The sequence below is a fragment of the Argentina silus genome (assembly GCF_951799395.1).
Source record: "Argentina silus genome assembly, chromosome: X".
In the NCBI taxonomy this organism is placed as follows: Eukaryota; Metazoa; Chordata; class Actinopteri; order Argentiniformes; family Argentinidae; genus Argentina; species Argentina silus.
In genome coordinates, this window is record NC_139653.1 from 8,353,347 (window position 1) to 8,370,115 (window position 16,769).

The 16,769-nt window shown below is 43.0% G+C and overlaps 2 protein-coding genes across 2 annotated transcripts; both read left to right on the forward strand.

Moving 5' to 3' along the window:
• Positions 1 to 250: 250 nt before the first annotated feature.
• LOC310822990 (voltage-gated potassium channel regulatory subunit KCNG3-like) lies at positions 251 to 4,739 on the forward strand (the record flags this gene model as incomplete). The annotated part of the gene is made up of 2 exons (XM_083695613.1): positions 251 to 903; positions 4,094 to 4,739. 2 exons carry the CDS (start codon positions 251 to 253, stop codon positions 4,737 to 4,739), a joined length of 1,299 nt encoding a protein of 432 aa, XP_083551739.1.
• Positions 4,740 to 9,834: 5,095 nt separating this feature from the next.
• On the forward strand, positions 9,835 to 12,293 carry LOC310823475 (cytochrome c oxidase subunit 7A2-like, mitochondrial). The gene is made up of 3 exons (XM_083696339.1): positions 9,835 to 9,983; positions 10,697 to 10,831; positions 11,396 to 12,293. Exons 1-3 carry the CDS (start codon positions 9,915 to 9,917, stop codon positions 11,531 to 11,533), a joined length of 342 nt encoding a protein of 113 aa, XP_083552465.1. The 5' UTR covers positions 9,835 to 9,914; the 3' UTR covers positions 11,534 to 12,293.
• Positions 12,294 to 16,769: the final 4,476 nt, after the last annotated feature.

Genomic DNA, 16,769 nt, shown 5'->3' on the forward strand with positions numbered 1-16,769 from the left:
CTAGTCCATGAATGTAGCCTGTCTGTGTCAGAGGGAGGAACATGACGGGAAAGCTATTAGGCCTAGTAGCGATTACAGACTCATAGGGAGCGCGTTGATGACTGAAATTGGACGTGAGGAGGATTAAAGCATGTTGCACTCTTTCTAAGGACCGGCTGCCATCTCTTTTGGATGTGCATTACACGCAGAGGATAGCACTTTTTTGTACACTGGGCTACGGACACGTGTGTAGACGAACGAACAGCTAAAAATGAAGTTTGGTAAGAGTATTTGTGTCCTTAATGTGGGTGGCACAAAATACGCATTCCCTCGGGATGTTATACGGGATTTTCCTTTGAGTAGAGTTAGCCGTTTACATAAATGTGCTTCTGAGAAAGAAGTACTGGAAGTGTGTGACGACTATGACCGGGAAAGGAACGAGTTTTTCTTTGATAGGCACTCAGAGGCTTTCGGTTTCATCATGTTGTATGTGAAGTACGGGAAGCTACGATTCCTTCCGCAGATGTGTGAGCTGTCATTTTATAATGAGATGGTTTACTGGGGTTTGGAAACCTCTCATCTGGAGTTTTGCTGCCAGCGGAGGCTGGATGATAGGATGTCCGACACGTACACACATTTCTCCGAGGAGGACACCAAACATGAGGAAGAGTTGAGGGGCGAGGCTCTGGAGAGCCGTGTGGACACGGAGAGAGGACAGTCAAAGTGGCTTGAGAGAACGCGAAGAACTTTTGAGGAGCCGACTTCATCAGTGGCAGCTCAGATTTTGGCCTCAGTGTCTGTTATTTTTGTCATCGTGTCCATGGTGATGCTTTGCGCGAGTACATTGCCAGACTGGAAAACCGCTGAAAGCGACAGCGTGGAGGAGCAAAAGTACTCACCAGACTCGTTAGAGCATCCATCCGGGTATCTATGTCCTACATTCTTACTTTCTTCAAAGTTTCTCTCCGTTATTTGCTTTTTGCAGTGTTGAATATTGATATTGTAGCTTACCTCTTTATGGACTTTATGGACTGAAAGAACCATGCTGTTCACATTGACCCATACGTTTACGCACACACACACACCCTTAAAGAAAAACTCATGCCAACTTTTCAACGTTTCTATGCTTCAGATACTAGCCTTTTACACCTAAAGGCTATACGCACTCCGTTAATTCAGGATGACTGAATAAGCTATAGGGCTAGGCTTCACCTGTCCGCGGAGTCATGATGGCCACAGATTTGAAAAGCCCCATGTGAGAAAGGCAGGGAACTAGGAGGTGAATGTTTATTAAAGTTAAATGTCAGGGATAATCTGATGCATTTCATGTGACAAAATCACCATTTTGTATGTCTAGACATCGTTTTACAATATTACCACTGTTACCAACTGTTGTGTGTTAAACGAATACATAAGAAGTGTTATGACCAAGTTATGACTATTACCATAAGCACCATTGTCCGTTGCACTATTGTTGTGTTTTGTCTCAAAGTCTCAATTGTATTGTACATTTGTTTTATCTTTCAGAAGTGTTTTATAGTGTTACACGCAAGAAATGCCGAGGAAGAAGTAGGACATAAGCGTCGTCTGTTGTTGCAGACAATCAATGTATTGTGTAGGCTACAGGGGTATTCTGCTTACAGTCATGTCTTTTACACTTTTGTTTAAAATCAAATGTCTTTTGTTAAACGACCTTTGAATCCTTGAAGTTAATGCAATAATAATTGCGATTCATTTCAATGATTAGCAGTAGCATATTTGGTCAATAAAAGGGTTGTGTATGACCACGCGAGGCCAGTTGGACTGCCTTTGTAACGCTATACCTTTTTTAGGGAAAACGCCTCGGATCGGTAACTGTCCAAGGTGCTGAATTTAGTGACGCTGTTGCGCTTCTCGGAGGACAATTATCAGCACCATAGGCTAAATATAATTTATGTAAGTTTAGATGATTTTTTGTATATATTGGTGTAACACATGATTCTATTTACAATCTGGGCCATCAAGATATCATAAACCATGCTGATGTATTTTTGGGGTGGGGTGGGGTGTGTAAATAGGGTCTACAGTATAGCCTACATCAGTCAAATAAGGCCCCTAATCAAATTAGCTGTGTATCAGCTAATACTTCTGTCCATTTGTCTTCGCTGTTTCTCATCCCTTTCTTGTCTGCTCTCACTCTGCCCTTTAACCTGTCTGTCTGTCTTGTATCCATGACTGCCACGCGGACCGTTCTCAAGGTATTGGTACCTAATGGGCACCCAACAGCATCATTCGTGTGTGTGTGTGTGGGGGGGGGGGGGATAGATGAGGATGGGTGGGTGTGGGTGAATGTGTGTGTGTGTGTGTGTGTGTGTGTGTGGGTGTGTGTGTGTGTGTGTGTGTGGGTGGGTGGGTGGGAGGGTGGGTGGGTGGGTGGTTGGGTGGATGTGTGTGTGTGTGTGTGTGTGTGTGTGTGTGTGTGTGTGTGTGTGTGTGTGTGTGTGTGTGTGTGTGTGTGTGTGGGTGGGTGGGTGGGTGGTTGGGTGGATGTGTGTGTGCCCTGTTGTAGGTATTTCAGGTAGGTATGCTAGCAATTATAGTGGGAGGTGACACCTTATTCTTGTATTATTGTGTTATATTATGAATATGCCATCACAAATGCCAGTTGTCTGAGGGTATAGCTTTATTTGTCAAACTTGACACGAGGCAATAATGTTTTATCCTACACATGTTGGAAAACAAGAACCCATTATTGATCACAGTAACTCCATAACACTTGACTATCCCCAGCACAATAATTAGGCTATGTGAAATGGGTCGACAGTATGGGATTTATGAGTCAAAGATCATTTAGTTGTCAATTATAAATAGCGTATTTATAATCATTCTAAAATAATAATCACATTTGGTCCTAAGGAGTGTGCCTGTCAAAGTTTTAATTAATTTATGTCAGTCAAGAACATATTGAACTACTGTACTGGACCCTGGCATTTGAATGGCTGTCCTTCATTTGAGCTGTTCTCTTATCCTTTATAGCCCCCCCCCCCCCCCCCCCCCCCTTTGTACCATAGTGGAGGAAAGAGTCCTTGATCAGTATACAGACCTCATTCTGCATCTTTCCTTACACTGAGCTGCAACAAACTTTTCTTTTTAGTCCTCCAAACCCCTTAAAGATGCATTACAGAACTGTTGTTGCTAATTATTTATGTCAAATGTTGGCTTAAGTGTTGATTGTATGGTTCATGATATAAAAATAATCGATTTCTTATCTCATTAGACTACACAATGGTCAGACTTTTGCAAAATAGGCTTTTGCTTGTGGGATTAGGGAGGTGTGCCCCTCACTGTCCAATCAGGTACTTTCTTGACAATATATCTGTCTATTTAGGGGACCCTTTTTGGCTTGTGAGCACACATTTTAGAACTATTGTCTGACATTATACAAAAGTTCTGTAAAGCTTCTTTAAGGCCCAGGGATGTTCTCAGAATGTGCTAATGTCATATACTATACTGCTGTTTTTTAAACATCAATGTACACATCTGTTATTGCATGTGATGCATTTGGTAATAACCAATTTCAAGGTGAAAACATGGTGCCCAAATAGCCTCGGAGTGTGGAAGTCTCTGGACCTTAAAGTCATTGCATGTTATTATGAAAACAGTGTAAATTACAACCTGACTTTACATGAAAGATGGAGCATTTTACATTGTTGTGGCTTTGAAAATATGTGACCAAGTTTGTAAGTTACAACAGGATTCTGACATTTTTGTAAGAAAATTCCCCAATATTGTTTCAACAAATTGTAAATTATATTGCTCCTACACCAAAGCTTACCAGCTGTTTGAGAGTGAAGTTCTATGAATGATCAAATAGGTGGGGCTAAAGCCTTTTATGGATCCTTGGTTAATCAAAGCCATCATATAGGATGTCAGAATAGGATCAAGAATAGGATCAAGAGGGGTAAATTGTCTTATACAGTATACATTAGGTGATTGACAGCTGCCCCCTTAATAGACATTCACTCTCCCACTGTCTCTAATTGCTGCAGTCCATTGCTTGTAGATCTCTAAAGCTGTAGGTAAATATCCATCTCTCTTTCTCGCGGTAACTTTGCCTGATCTCTACCTCCTACAGGATCATCGAGGCTGTGTGTATTGGCTGGTTCACCGCCGAGTGCATTGTGCGTTTCATCGTATCGCGGGACAAGTGTGAGTTTGTGCGACGGCCCCTCAACATCATCGACCTTCTCGCCATCACACCCTACTACATCTCCGTGACCATGACGGTGCTGACGGGCGAGAACTCTCAGCTGCAGCGGGCAGGTGTCACGCTGCGCGTCCTGCGCATGATGCGCATCTTCTGGGTGATCAAGCTGGCTCGCCACTTCCTGGGGCTGCAGACGCTGGGTCTGACGCTGCGGCGCTGCTACCGGGAGATGGTGATGCTGATGGTGTTCATCTGCGTGGCCATGGCCATCTTCAGCGCGCTGGCTCAGCTACTGGAGCATGGCCTAGACCTGGAGGGGGGCAACGAGGACTACTCCAGCATCCCTGCCGCCTGCTGGTGGGTTATTATCTCCATGACCACTGTGGGCTATGGAGACATGTACCCCATCACTGTGCCGGGGCGCATGCTGGGTGGCCTGTGCGTGGTGAGCGGCATCGTGCTCCTGGCGCTGCCCATCACCTTCATCTACCACAGCTTCGTACAGTGCTACAATGAGCTCAAGTTCCGCTCTGCCCGCTGCCCGCCGAGTCTGTCCGCTGAGTTCCTTAACTAGGGATCTGCTGGCACTGACACTGGGTGCTGGGTGCCAACCCTTTTTGCAGACATCTTCTCAGAACCTCTGTCCACTCTAGAACTGTTTTATCTATCTGAAACGTGGCCTCTTTCGCTAGCTCACACTTTTTGATCACATCTTCTCAAGCCTCATCTTGGGAGGTGGATTTTTATACAAAATCTGTAGGAGGGTTTCTGTTCACATGCAGTACAGCCCTCCCCATCAACAGTTCATCTAAGCAGGAAGTAACAGAACCCAACGGGGACTGGGAAGGCTTCCATGGCCGCCATGCTGACAGCAGTTTTAAGGCCAGATGTCCCTGACAGGGTGTCACTGTTGGAGGGCAGCTGTGTCATGTCCGACTGAGGCCTTCAACTACTATGGATTGAACCCAACTGAGCCAGTCACACATTTACTCTTTTCAGATGGCGACATGCCACAAAAGGGATTTGAGTTTTAATGTAATTTTGAATTCCACACATTTGGAAGCCTCACAGTGTGTGAAAGACATCATGGTATCTCTTCTTCATGTAAGACCCCGTATTTCTATGATTCATGTGACCAGTAAGCGTACAACTGTGAATCAAAATGAACCCAAGCATAATATTCTAGTGTACACTGTATGCTCCCTTTAACCTTACACCTCTCATGTTCTCCTTGTCTTTCTAAGTATATCAACCTGACAGATTTCAGAAGCCCAACACTATGAATTTAAATGAGTCTATGTAAACTCACTCTAGGCAAATTTCGAAACCTATTGCCCATTCCACCTAAAAATCTCACAGGGGGGCGGTTTTGAAAGGTATTTTCACAGATACGGACAGAGAGGCTGTGGGGGAGAACTAGAGAGAGTGTACTGTGGGTCAGTCAGCTGTGTGGGCAGATGTGTAATGTGGAACACTGAGCCACAGAGCGAGAGTGTGTCATGGAGAGACGGGTGGTCCGGCTGACACCACGCAGCGCTGAGAGGGCACGCTGCCTGGGCCTCGGGAGCGCTGCGGGTCTTCTGACTGGAGGAGTGGAACCATTTCTGGCTTGTGTGCTGAAACCTCTGCAGCCTCTGCCTGTCACTACAGAAGCGCTCAGCAAACATACAGTCACGTCTGTCAAACCACGGCCACGGTAGGCACTCCTCTCAATGTTGTTGTCTGGCCCACCCGTTTCTCCTCGACACGCTGTCGACGCCTTGTTTTAGGTGGCTCGTGTGGCGCATTTAATCTCCACTCCTGCCAGTAGGAATTTGGGCGTATCTGAAAAAAAAACTTTCAAATCCCACTCTCATTTCTGTGGTGGAATTATCACATGTGCTCCTCCAGGGTAAAATCTCTGTTATCTACAGCTAGCACAATCTCTCAATTGTGCATGGTCGTTTTCCTTGAAAAATAATATTTTGCTCTCAGAGTGAATCGCTTTCTAAAGTATGTAGATTTGTGCATTCAAATAGTGCTTAATGAATCAATATCGGTAGCGATCGTTCAGTGAAATGATTTAAAAAAAAAATGGTGTTAAGGTCGAGCAGTGGGCTTTACGTACTTATGGGCACCTATTTGCTTCCACTAAAGAGCACTGCGCAACACTAAGTTTTTGTGGCCATGGCCGCTAAATTGGTAATTTCGTTCGGCAAAGTTTCAGTTGGTGTAGAGGTGGAGGGCAGGACTCCGTCAGTGGGTGGGTGGGGATAGCTGAATATGATATTAAGATGTCCATTGTCCTCGCCAATCAGGATTTCACTGCGAATGTTAAGTGGATAATAATTTGAACAAATAAAATGTCCACACTATCAGTTGTAGGCAACAAATGTAACCACTGGTGTCTACCATAATCTAAGTACTTAACAAGCCTAGAGTGGCGCTCCAAATTCAAGCTGCTGCATATCTCCAAGTGCTGTAATGTTTTTTTTTAATCATTTGGGGCATCATCTAAATAAAAAAGGCAATTGTCCGTTATCTCTTGCAATCCCCAGTCATAACCATAATTTCCTGCCACTTGAAAGTATTACAGTTGCTTCCATGCATTTATTTATACCATTTAATAACTTTGTGTTTCCTCTCTGTAAATGCCGTTAGGAATGTATTGTAACGACCCTGTGTAAGGCCTGTTAGCAGCTCCGCCAAGGGAGTTAACTCTCTTGGTGTTGTAGCTAGCGCGGCCGGTTTGTAAGCAAGTTCTGTACCCACTTAGGGTAAGTAATTCTACCCTGTTATTCGCTACAGTACGGTTATTATTACAGTAGCCTATTGTAAGCCTACAGCCTGGTCACTGGCAATAGTGGATAATATTCAATGTAAAAATAAATACATTGCGGGATTATTAGCACATTGTTTGAACCTTTTAAGGCAGCGTTGTGCACGGTTGCAATGATCAGTGTGGGTTATCATGCAGTGTGGGGGTGGACTTACATAGGCCTATTGTTTGCTAGTTTATATTATGTTCCCCTCCCAATGTTATTATGGATTGAATAAGTGGTATTTGACAACTTTCAGGGTGATTCTAACAACCATCTGTTTAGTAGGCCTATGCATATTTTCCTATAATCTACACTACAAATATATTCTCCTATTTGATTTTATACCCTATCAAAGATGGTTCCATGATTTCATTAGTCATTGGCGCAGAGATCAATGTATGCAACATGTTACAGAATATAATACGAGAATATACATAGGCCTACTTCAACATAATTATAGAGAATGTGCTGGTCATACTGTATGAGGGATTATCTCCAACAGGCGAAAACTGCTGCCTGTTATGATCAAATTTCAAAGTTTGTGTTGGTCGGGGCAGATGCATTTTACTAAAACGATATTCGCACATGGTTTTAGTGTTGTACAGCGCTCTTTAGCAGAAGCTAAAGCTACAAGCAAATTGGGGCCCTTAGTATATGTTTTGTTTGTTTATAAGGATATCCACAAATTTGCTGGTATTAGAAAATGTTGCATATTTACATTTTCTAATTTTCAGTTTGGTCATAGAGGGCAGCAGAGCGCAAAACTACACGTTTCACCTTTTTATCAGTTTGAACATTGGACGGAGAGACCTGACAATGAATTATGTCAATGGCAATGTGTACAATGAGCATTGTTTTCCGAGTGCTCTATTTGATGTGATAGATATTCACTGGCTGTGCTCTGGCTTATTGTGCTAGTGCTTATGTTGGTTCTGTTGACACAGATTTGGTGTTTCTTTACCTTTGTCCTCAAATGAAGAAAGATGTCTACAGGCTCCAGACAGCTCCATCTGCTCTATCTCTCTCTGATCTCCCAAGTTTCCATTCGGCTGCATTTATCAAATCCACTCGTCAAAATAGGGCTGTAATTGTGTTGAATATTGATGGGTAAGATCTATATCATTATTTCAGTGCCTTTCATTTGGGGTGTCAGGCACTTGAGAGGGAATAACCTATTTCAGATGTAAATCCACCATGGTAAAATGTATACTTGTATTGTATGATGTCATAGCATTCCCTCCTCTTCTCACTGCTTTCCTTGAGGAAAACAATCAGCCATTTTAATGAATAACATCAATAATAACTTCCACCAGGGGAATCCTGCAGTTCCAACACACCCATACATCTCATTTCACACCTGTCATGCTCAAAACCATCACAGAGGTGCAAAATCACACCCCAGAGCTTATCTAACTAATCTAGAGGAAACATATTGGGCATACAGTTTCACAGACAAGACAGACAAGACTTGGAAGTGTGAATTAGTCCAGGACTAGGCTTAAGCCTTGTCTTTGAAACCGGTTTGCCTTGTCTGTGAAAGCCCATTAAGTGTTCACTGTGAGTAAGTTCAATTCTGAACCTGGGAGGAACGTACCAGCAGCCACGCATCTCTCCTTCTCTCTCTCCCTCTCTCTCTCTCTCTCTCTCCCTCTCTCTCTCTCTCTCTCTCTCTCTCTCTCTCTCTCTTTCTCTCTCATGATCTCTGGCATACACAGGTGAAGTGTTGTGGTTATGTTTCAGTGGTCTCTATCTCCGTAGGGACCATATTGCAAGAACATAGGTAAACACGAGTAGGCTTCACATTCTACTCTTGTTCATCAACACTGCCCAAATATACTGTAATGAAGATTCTGAGAATCTTGACATGAGAATCCATTGAATCCATGAGAATGAGAATCCATTGACACACATCTACAGCAAAGTGCTTCACATGCAGGAGATTGTAAGCAAGGAGAGCAATTCAAATGGATTTAGAGGAGATATGCTTAAACAGAGTTTACTGATTTTGTTATAGGATATTTCTGGCACCAGCTACTTCAATTTACTGTATAAACTTTCACTTACCATTTCTGATATTGCTCTCATCACTGAGAAGTACCCCACAAGTGTGGGGGTTGTGTCTTGATATCTGGACTGGGACAGGGTGTGTTTTAACTCAAAAGACAAATGACAAATGATTATTTGCAAAGTTTGTACATTTTCTAATTGAGTATGATGTCACAAGTCAGACAGATAGAGGACGTGCAACTTCACAACCACTTGCTGTGAGCATTATAGCTGCTTCAATAGAATGTAACAGTGCAACATGTTTTTTTGAGAAAATGGCTGTAAATGCTGAACCATAGACTCAACATTTTTTTAAAGTTTCTTTCCTCCTCTTTTATGAAACCAGCTATTTTGTATAGAGCTTATGTTTCCAGATAGAATGTTTGATTGTAAGTAAATGAATAAAAAAATTATAATTAAAAAAAAAATTCCAATGTCTATGGCCCTGTCTAATACATGGTAAAGTAAACACTGCTTTGATCTCAGAATGACAAGGAGGAAAACATATGAGAGGCATTTAGCTATCAAGGCCTACTTTTGCAAGGAGCCTCCCATGAGAACCTCCCATGAGAATGCATGAGGCATTGGGACTCTATAATTCATACTATTCCACTATACTTTCATCAGCATCTGGAGATAGGCAGAAATGTCATGCAAGCCTATGCCTATGTTTAATTAGTCGTATATACAGTGTCGCTTGGCTATTAGTCATCATTGGCATCACACATCCTATCAGTTTTTAACCGACTTGTCTTATTATTTTAATCAGGCATAATTGAGCCTGCCTAAATCTCTACTGCTGGTCCTTCCAAGCTGCAGTGAAGAACGGTGACGTCCGATCAAAACAAGAGTTATCCGACCTCTTTCGTTCATTGAGTTTTTTGCTTATTTATCAAAGGAAGATGTACTACAAGTTAAACGGAGTTACACAAAGACTTGCTGGAGCTGCGCCGGCAGCTTACAGCCCCCAGGTGAGTAAATAAAGCAGGTAACAGGATATGTAAAAGTGCTTCACAGTGACCTTCACTCTGTTAGCTAGCTAGCACCTAGCTAGGTGCCCCATGGCCCATCAAGCCATGTTCAATCTGACAGCTCTGTAAAGATGGCATACTAGCTCTACTAAGCTAAACTATCTAGTTTTTTTTTTTACCACTGGACGTTACACAATGGATTTGGTGAAGCCATTCACTAAGTCATTTTAACAACGCCTTAGAAATGTGCCGCTTCGGAATATTTCAATATGTTCAAGGCAAGGCAAGGGAAGTGATAGCCTGCATTAGTTAGCGAACTGTTGTCTAGTAAGACTAACTCTCTCTTATCTGCTGACATGTTTCGTTTACATCTAAATTAGCTACCTACCTACATTGTTCTGTCTAACCAGCCAGCTAGCAAGCTACTGTATGATCCAGAAGCTATCCAACATTTTTAGTTGCTTTCCCCCAACAACCTGTCAAGCACTCATTGCCCTGATCAAATGTAAACTTAGGTTAAACCTTTTTCCTGAATACAGTAGATATGAAAGCTGGATTTGCGGATAATCATGATTTTTTTGTTGTTGTACTGTAGCTTCAGTTAATGGTGAGAGAGAGTTGGTATTACGCAGGTAAGTAGCTAGCTAGCTATGTCCTGTTTAGTTACTGTAGATTCCAAGGTGTATAACGTTAAGGCTCTACTTTTTCCTCAGGGGTTGAAGCCGACGGTGCCCACAGAAGTCCCCACTATGATCTTTGCCACCCCTACCAAATATGTGTCAGAGGCCGCAGGCACGGTGGAGTACCTGGGAGCCAACAAAGTCCCTGACATGCAGAAACTCTTCCAGGTACAAACTTAACATATAGGCTGTGTTCCAAAATGTGTTCTTGCGCTCTATCTAGAACATAGTCCCATTGTCTACTACTGCAACCCTTAATCATATTCTACTGTCATTGGCAGACCCTAGTTTTGATATCACAGAATTCTATGACCCCAGGAAGCTGGTCTCTTGACCTTGCTTTTGTTTCCAAAATGCTGTGTGATTCGCTTAAATCAAATAAAGACAAATACTTTGCTCAGTAAATTCACTCCCATTGAGGCCAGGTTGGAGTCTTTGTTTTTCAAGCTTAGGCTATATGCTGTACACAAGGTTATGAACATGACCTTGCAACTACATTTGACTTGCATATCTGGTTCCTAGAAAGTCATGTACTGCTTTCCTGTCTCTGTAACAGTTATTGTGAGTTGGTAAATGATGTAAGGTCATACAGAAAATAATTGTATGTGCCCTGAGACGTGATGGAAATGTAATGAGTATATTTGATCTTAGGCCTTATGCAAAAGATTACATTTGTCTGGGTGACTGTTGCCAAAAGTCTCATCATGCCCTTTGTCCCCTTCCACCATGCAGAAGTCTGATGGTATCCCTGTGCACTTGAAGAGGGGTCTGATGGACAAGTTGCTGTACAGGACCACCATGAGCCTTACGATTGGAGGGACCCTGTATTGTCTGATGGCTCTCTACATAGCTGCTCAGCCTCGCAAGTGATCCCCCCCCGCTCAGCCTCTTACCCTCTAACATATTTGTGTCAAGGGATCAGCCGGATTCATAATGATTCTGATTAGGAGCAGTGACTTGGACAATGATGATTATACTCACAATGATGGTCAAGAAACAGAATCACTCTACTCCCCCAAAACGTTTTACCTCCTCTTTATCTAATCTCATGCGTCTAGTCAGATGTTCTGCCTTAGGATTTCATAGCCGACTCATATTCTCTCGTTTGTAAAATGGCAGAGAAATCCTACGTATCACACTACTGGCCTGTCTTCTAAACTAGCTTCCTGTGTGGGTCCTCATTTGCACACGTGTATCTGGATGGGTGTGCTTCAGTCATGATATCTTGCAGCCTGCACCATCTTAATAAACCTAAACTACAGCAGCTCATTCTGAGAAGTACAACAATAACCTCCAATCTGTTTCATAGATAACGTTTGATAACACGAATTTGGGATGTAATTTGATTGGATGAGACGCTGGTCAGGGTGATACTGAAGGTTGTATGGTGGGATCATTGGGTTTTCTCCTTGTGACATACTCTCCTTTTGAGATGTCATATTTGCATTTCCTTTTTGCACACCCCATCATCCAAGCTTTTAGTTCTGAGACGGTTTGGATGTGAGTTGTTATTTAGCCCTACATACTTAACTGCAAGTGTTTGGTGAAAAAAGATTGCGCAGTGTATATGACAAGTCATTGTGATTTTTCCTGGGAGAGTAAAGTTTATTTTGTTTGTAAAATGGAATAATGACCTCTTGTCTTCTCATTTGTCCTCTTTCAATGTTACGTGTGTGTGTGTATGTGTATTCTTAAAGGGGAATTGAAACACTACCCACATTATCCCGGTTAGTATTATAAATGTGAAGATATAATGACTCATAAAAACACAGGAACAGTGAAGCAGAAACATAGCCTTAGGATTGACCTTAGGTTTGCCAAAAAAACATTTTAGTTTGGAATATCACTAAAAAGAAAAAAGCACTGGCGAGCTCAGCAAATGGGCTTGTACGCCAAGGAAGACTACAGTGGATGACCAAAGAATGCTCACTACTCACTCTAAACATATTGGCTAGATTAAAAGACCAGCGAAAGCTATTTGTAGTACACCGATTTTATGGGGTAAGATATAACTGAGGTTCGGGAGGACACAGATGACATGTCAACTCACCTCAAACTCCAACCCTAACCAATTACCTACAATGCATACTGTATATACCCACTAGATCCACCTGTCACCTGTGTTTTTTACTAAATCCCACCACCTCCTCATTGTTCTCCCCTCTACCTGTTCACTCGGCTCCATCTCTACAGGATCTACGGGGGGGGGGGTTCTACGTTGCACAAAGCAGATGCTGCGTACACAGCAGACGCCACACAGCAGATACCTCCAGGGCTCCCTCGCCACTCTAGATACCCCCCCCCCCCGGTCCAACATCAGACAACAATCTCCATGAAGATCCATCATACTCCTAAATCCCATCTTCCACAGTAACATTCCTGTTAAACTCTTTCCATTAAATATCCATAACGCATTCAGTTGTAGGTGTGGTCTGTTAAATATCCAGACAGGGTAATTGAATAGGGAATATTCTTCTGGAATCAGACGTGGCTTAAAAATGCCTCATCCTTCGGTACTCTATTTCGCTTGCATTGTGTGTGACTCCACTGGTTGGAAAGACGTTTTAGCGTGGTGATTTGAGAGTGAATGATAGTGATTGACAGCTCTTACATTGTAATATTTGCAGAAGTACTGAAAGATTCAAAAATGTTTGCACTGTACACTTGTTTGGATTGCAACCAAATGGAGCCCTATGAAAGAGAACAATTATGAATTATGAGTCATAAGGTAGCCACATTGCAGCTCCTACTAATGCACATTATGTAGAGGGCCATTACAGAGCCAATGGGTTGTCATTGATTACAGATCTGATTTAAATAATTTAAGTTGTATTTTACGATCAGGTCCTAAGGTCTTGTGTGTGCCTCGGAGACAATGGTCAGGAGAGGGGAGCTCACAGCAGGGGCAGTCAGAAAAGTGGTCCTTCTACTAAGATCATTGCTGGCTTGCCTCTCAGGGGACAGTTTGTGATATACAGTTGAAGTGGGAAGTTTACATACGCTTAGGTTGAAGTCATTAAAACTAATTTTTAACCACTCCACAGATTTCATGTTAACAAACTATAGTTTTGGCAAGTCGGTTAGAACATCTACTTTGTGCAATGCACAAGTAATTTTTCCAATAATTGTTTACAGACAGATTATTTCACTTATAATTCACTATATCACAATTCCAGTGGGTCAGAAGTCTACATACACAAAGTTGACTGTGCCTTTAAACAGCTTGGAAAATTCAAGAAAATTATGTCATGGGTTTAGAAGCTTCTGATAGGCTAATTGACATAAACTTGAGTCAATTGGAGGTGTACCTGTGGATGAACCTTCAAACTCAGTGACTCTTTGCTTGACATCATGGGAAAATCAAAAGAAATCAGCCAAGACCTCATAAAACAATTGTGGACATCCACAAGTCTGTTTCATCCTAGGGAGCAATTTCCAAACGCCTGAAGGTACCACGTTCATCTTTACAAACAATAGTACACAAGTATATACACCATGGGACCACGCAGCCTTCATACCGCTCAGGAAGGAGATGCATTCTGTCCTAGAGATGAACGTACTGTGGCGTGAAAAGTGCAAATCAATCCCAGAACAACAGCAAAGGACCTTGTGAAGATGCTGGAGGAAAACGAGTCCTATATCGACATAACCTGAAAGGCCGCTCAGCAAGGAAGAAGCCACTGGTTAAAATCACCATAAAAAAGCCAGACTACGGTTTGCTACTCCACATGGGGACAAAGATCTTACTTTTTGGAGAAATGTCCTCTGGTCTGATGAAACAAAAATTGAACTGTTTGGCCATAATGACCATCGTTATGTTTGGAGGAAAAAGTGGGAGGCTTGCAAGCCGAAGAACACCATCCCGACCATGAAGCACAGGGGTGGCAGCATCTTGTTGTAGGGGTGCTTTGCTGCAGGAGGGACTGATGCACTTCACAAAATAGATGGCATCATGAGGAAGGAAAATTAAATGGATATATTGAAGCAACATCTCAAGACATCAGCCAGGAAGTTAAAGCTTGGTCGCAAATGGGTCTTCCAAACGGACAATGTCCCCAAGCATACTTCCAAAGTTGTGGCAAAATGGCTTAAGGACAACAAAGTCAAGGTATTGGAGTGGCCATCACAAAGCCCTGACCTCAATCCAAAACAAAATGTGTGGGCAGAACTGAAAAAGCGTGTGCGAGCAAGGAGGCCTACAAACCTGACTCAGCTACACGTTCTGTCAGGAGGAATGGGCCAAAATTCCACCAATTTGTTGTGGGAAGCTTGTGGAAGGCAAAACGTTTGACCCAAGTTAAACAATTTAAAGGCAATGCTACCAAATACTAACTAAGTGTATGTAAACTTCTGACCCACTGGGAATGTGATGAAAGAAATAAAATCAGAAATTCTCTCTACTATTATTTAGACATTTCACAATCTTAAAATAAAGATGTGATCCTAACTGACCTAATACAGGGAATGTTTACTTGGATTAAATGTCAGGAATTGTGAAAAACTAAGTTTAAATGTATTTGGCTAAGATGTATGTAAACTTCCGACTTCAACTGTATGCTGGGAAAGTTAAGCCGCCACCCTCATTGCCCCGTCTACGTTATGGCACCACTCTGAGAGCTTGATGCCTGGCTAGCTTGGAATTACCATTAAATATCATATGATATGCATTAATACGGAATACATTATAAAGTAATTAAGTGGGAGATTACCGCTCTTACATTGAGTTATGATGTAATGTATTGATTCACATGCAGCTATTGATTGGCATGGCATGCAGAGCCAGCCCACACAACATGATGGCTAAGTTAAATCTAGCCACTTTATTCAGGTATGACAGTCTAAGTTCATTGACATCGCACGGTATGGGAGGAAGGGGCCCATTCTTAGGATCCAGAGTCTATGGAAAGGACAAGAGCTTAAGATGCATTTAGAAAATGTAAATAAAGTTATAAATACCTTACACTGAGAACTCTTCCATTGTTTTATCCACACAGTCATTTGTCACTTCCTCCATAGTCCTCCACCAGTGACAGATCCATCAGTGACAGATTCATCACAGATATTTAATAAGTGTACAGTAAACATGTTGTCCTTCATGGCCAATCAGTGTAATTTCGTAATTTCAGTAGTTTACTATGCACCCCCTTGAGCCAATCAGTGTAATTTTGTAAATGCTAGATCTCTATGGCAAGACACATCATTCACCAAAGTTTTGTCAAAATTGTCCCAGTGGTGTGTGAGATATTGGAGAGTCCCCTCCTCTATTTCATCGTGGGGGACAATAACTATGGTGTGATTCTGGAGGGGGGAAATAATCACTATAAATCTTGAGGTGGATTGGAAGGGAGGGACTGTGAATGATACAAGCCTGCTGGCTAATCTAACAACTAAACCTGTTGTGATCGGCCAATCTGTCTGGCTGTTTATCTCAGCAGGATAAAGAAGGGAGAGTGCATAGCAGGAAGCTGCTGTGTAAGACAGTGCTTCACGCCTCACCCACAGCCTGCAACACCACAGCCTGCAACACCACAGCCTGCAACACCACAGCCTGCAACACCACAGCCTGCAACACCACAGCCTGCAACACCACAGCCTGCAACACCACAGCCTGCAATACCACAGCCTGCAACACCACAGCCTGCAACACCACAGCCTGCAACACCACAGCCTGCAACACCACAGCCTGCAACACCACAGCCTGCAATACCACAGCCTGCAACACCACAGCCTGTAACACCACAGCCTGCAATACCACAGCCTGCAATACCACAGCCTGCAACACCACAGCCTGCAACACCACAGCCTGCAACACCACAGCCTGCAACACCACAGCCTGCAACACCACAGCCTGCAATACCACAGCCTGCAATACCACAGCCTGCAACACCACAGCCTGCAACACCACAGCCTGCAACACCACAGCCTGCAACACCACAGCCTGCAATACCACAGCCTGCAACACCACAGCCTGCAATACCACAGCCTGCAACACCACAGCCTGCAACACCACAGCCTGCAACACCACAGCCTGCAACACCACAGCCTGCAACACCACAGCCTGCAACACCACAGCCTGCAATACCACAGCCTGCAATACCACAGCCTG

What these genes read in the sequence shown, in the direction of transcription:
- LOC310823475 (XM_083696339.1), top strand. Translation starts at nt 9,915, where the DNA reads ATGTACTACAAGTTAAACGGAGTTACACAAAGACTTGCTGGAGCTGCG. An exon ending in CGGCAGCTTACAGCCCCCAG is followed by an intron (nt 9,984 to 10,696) that starts GTGAGTAAATAA and finishes CTTTTTCCTCAG; the next exon opens with GGGTTGAAGCCGACGGTGCC. An exon ending in ACATGCAGAAACTCTTCCAG is followed by an intron (nt 10,832 to 11,395) that starts GTACAAACTTAA and finishes TCCACCATGCAG; the next exon opens with AAGTCTGATGGTATCCCTGT.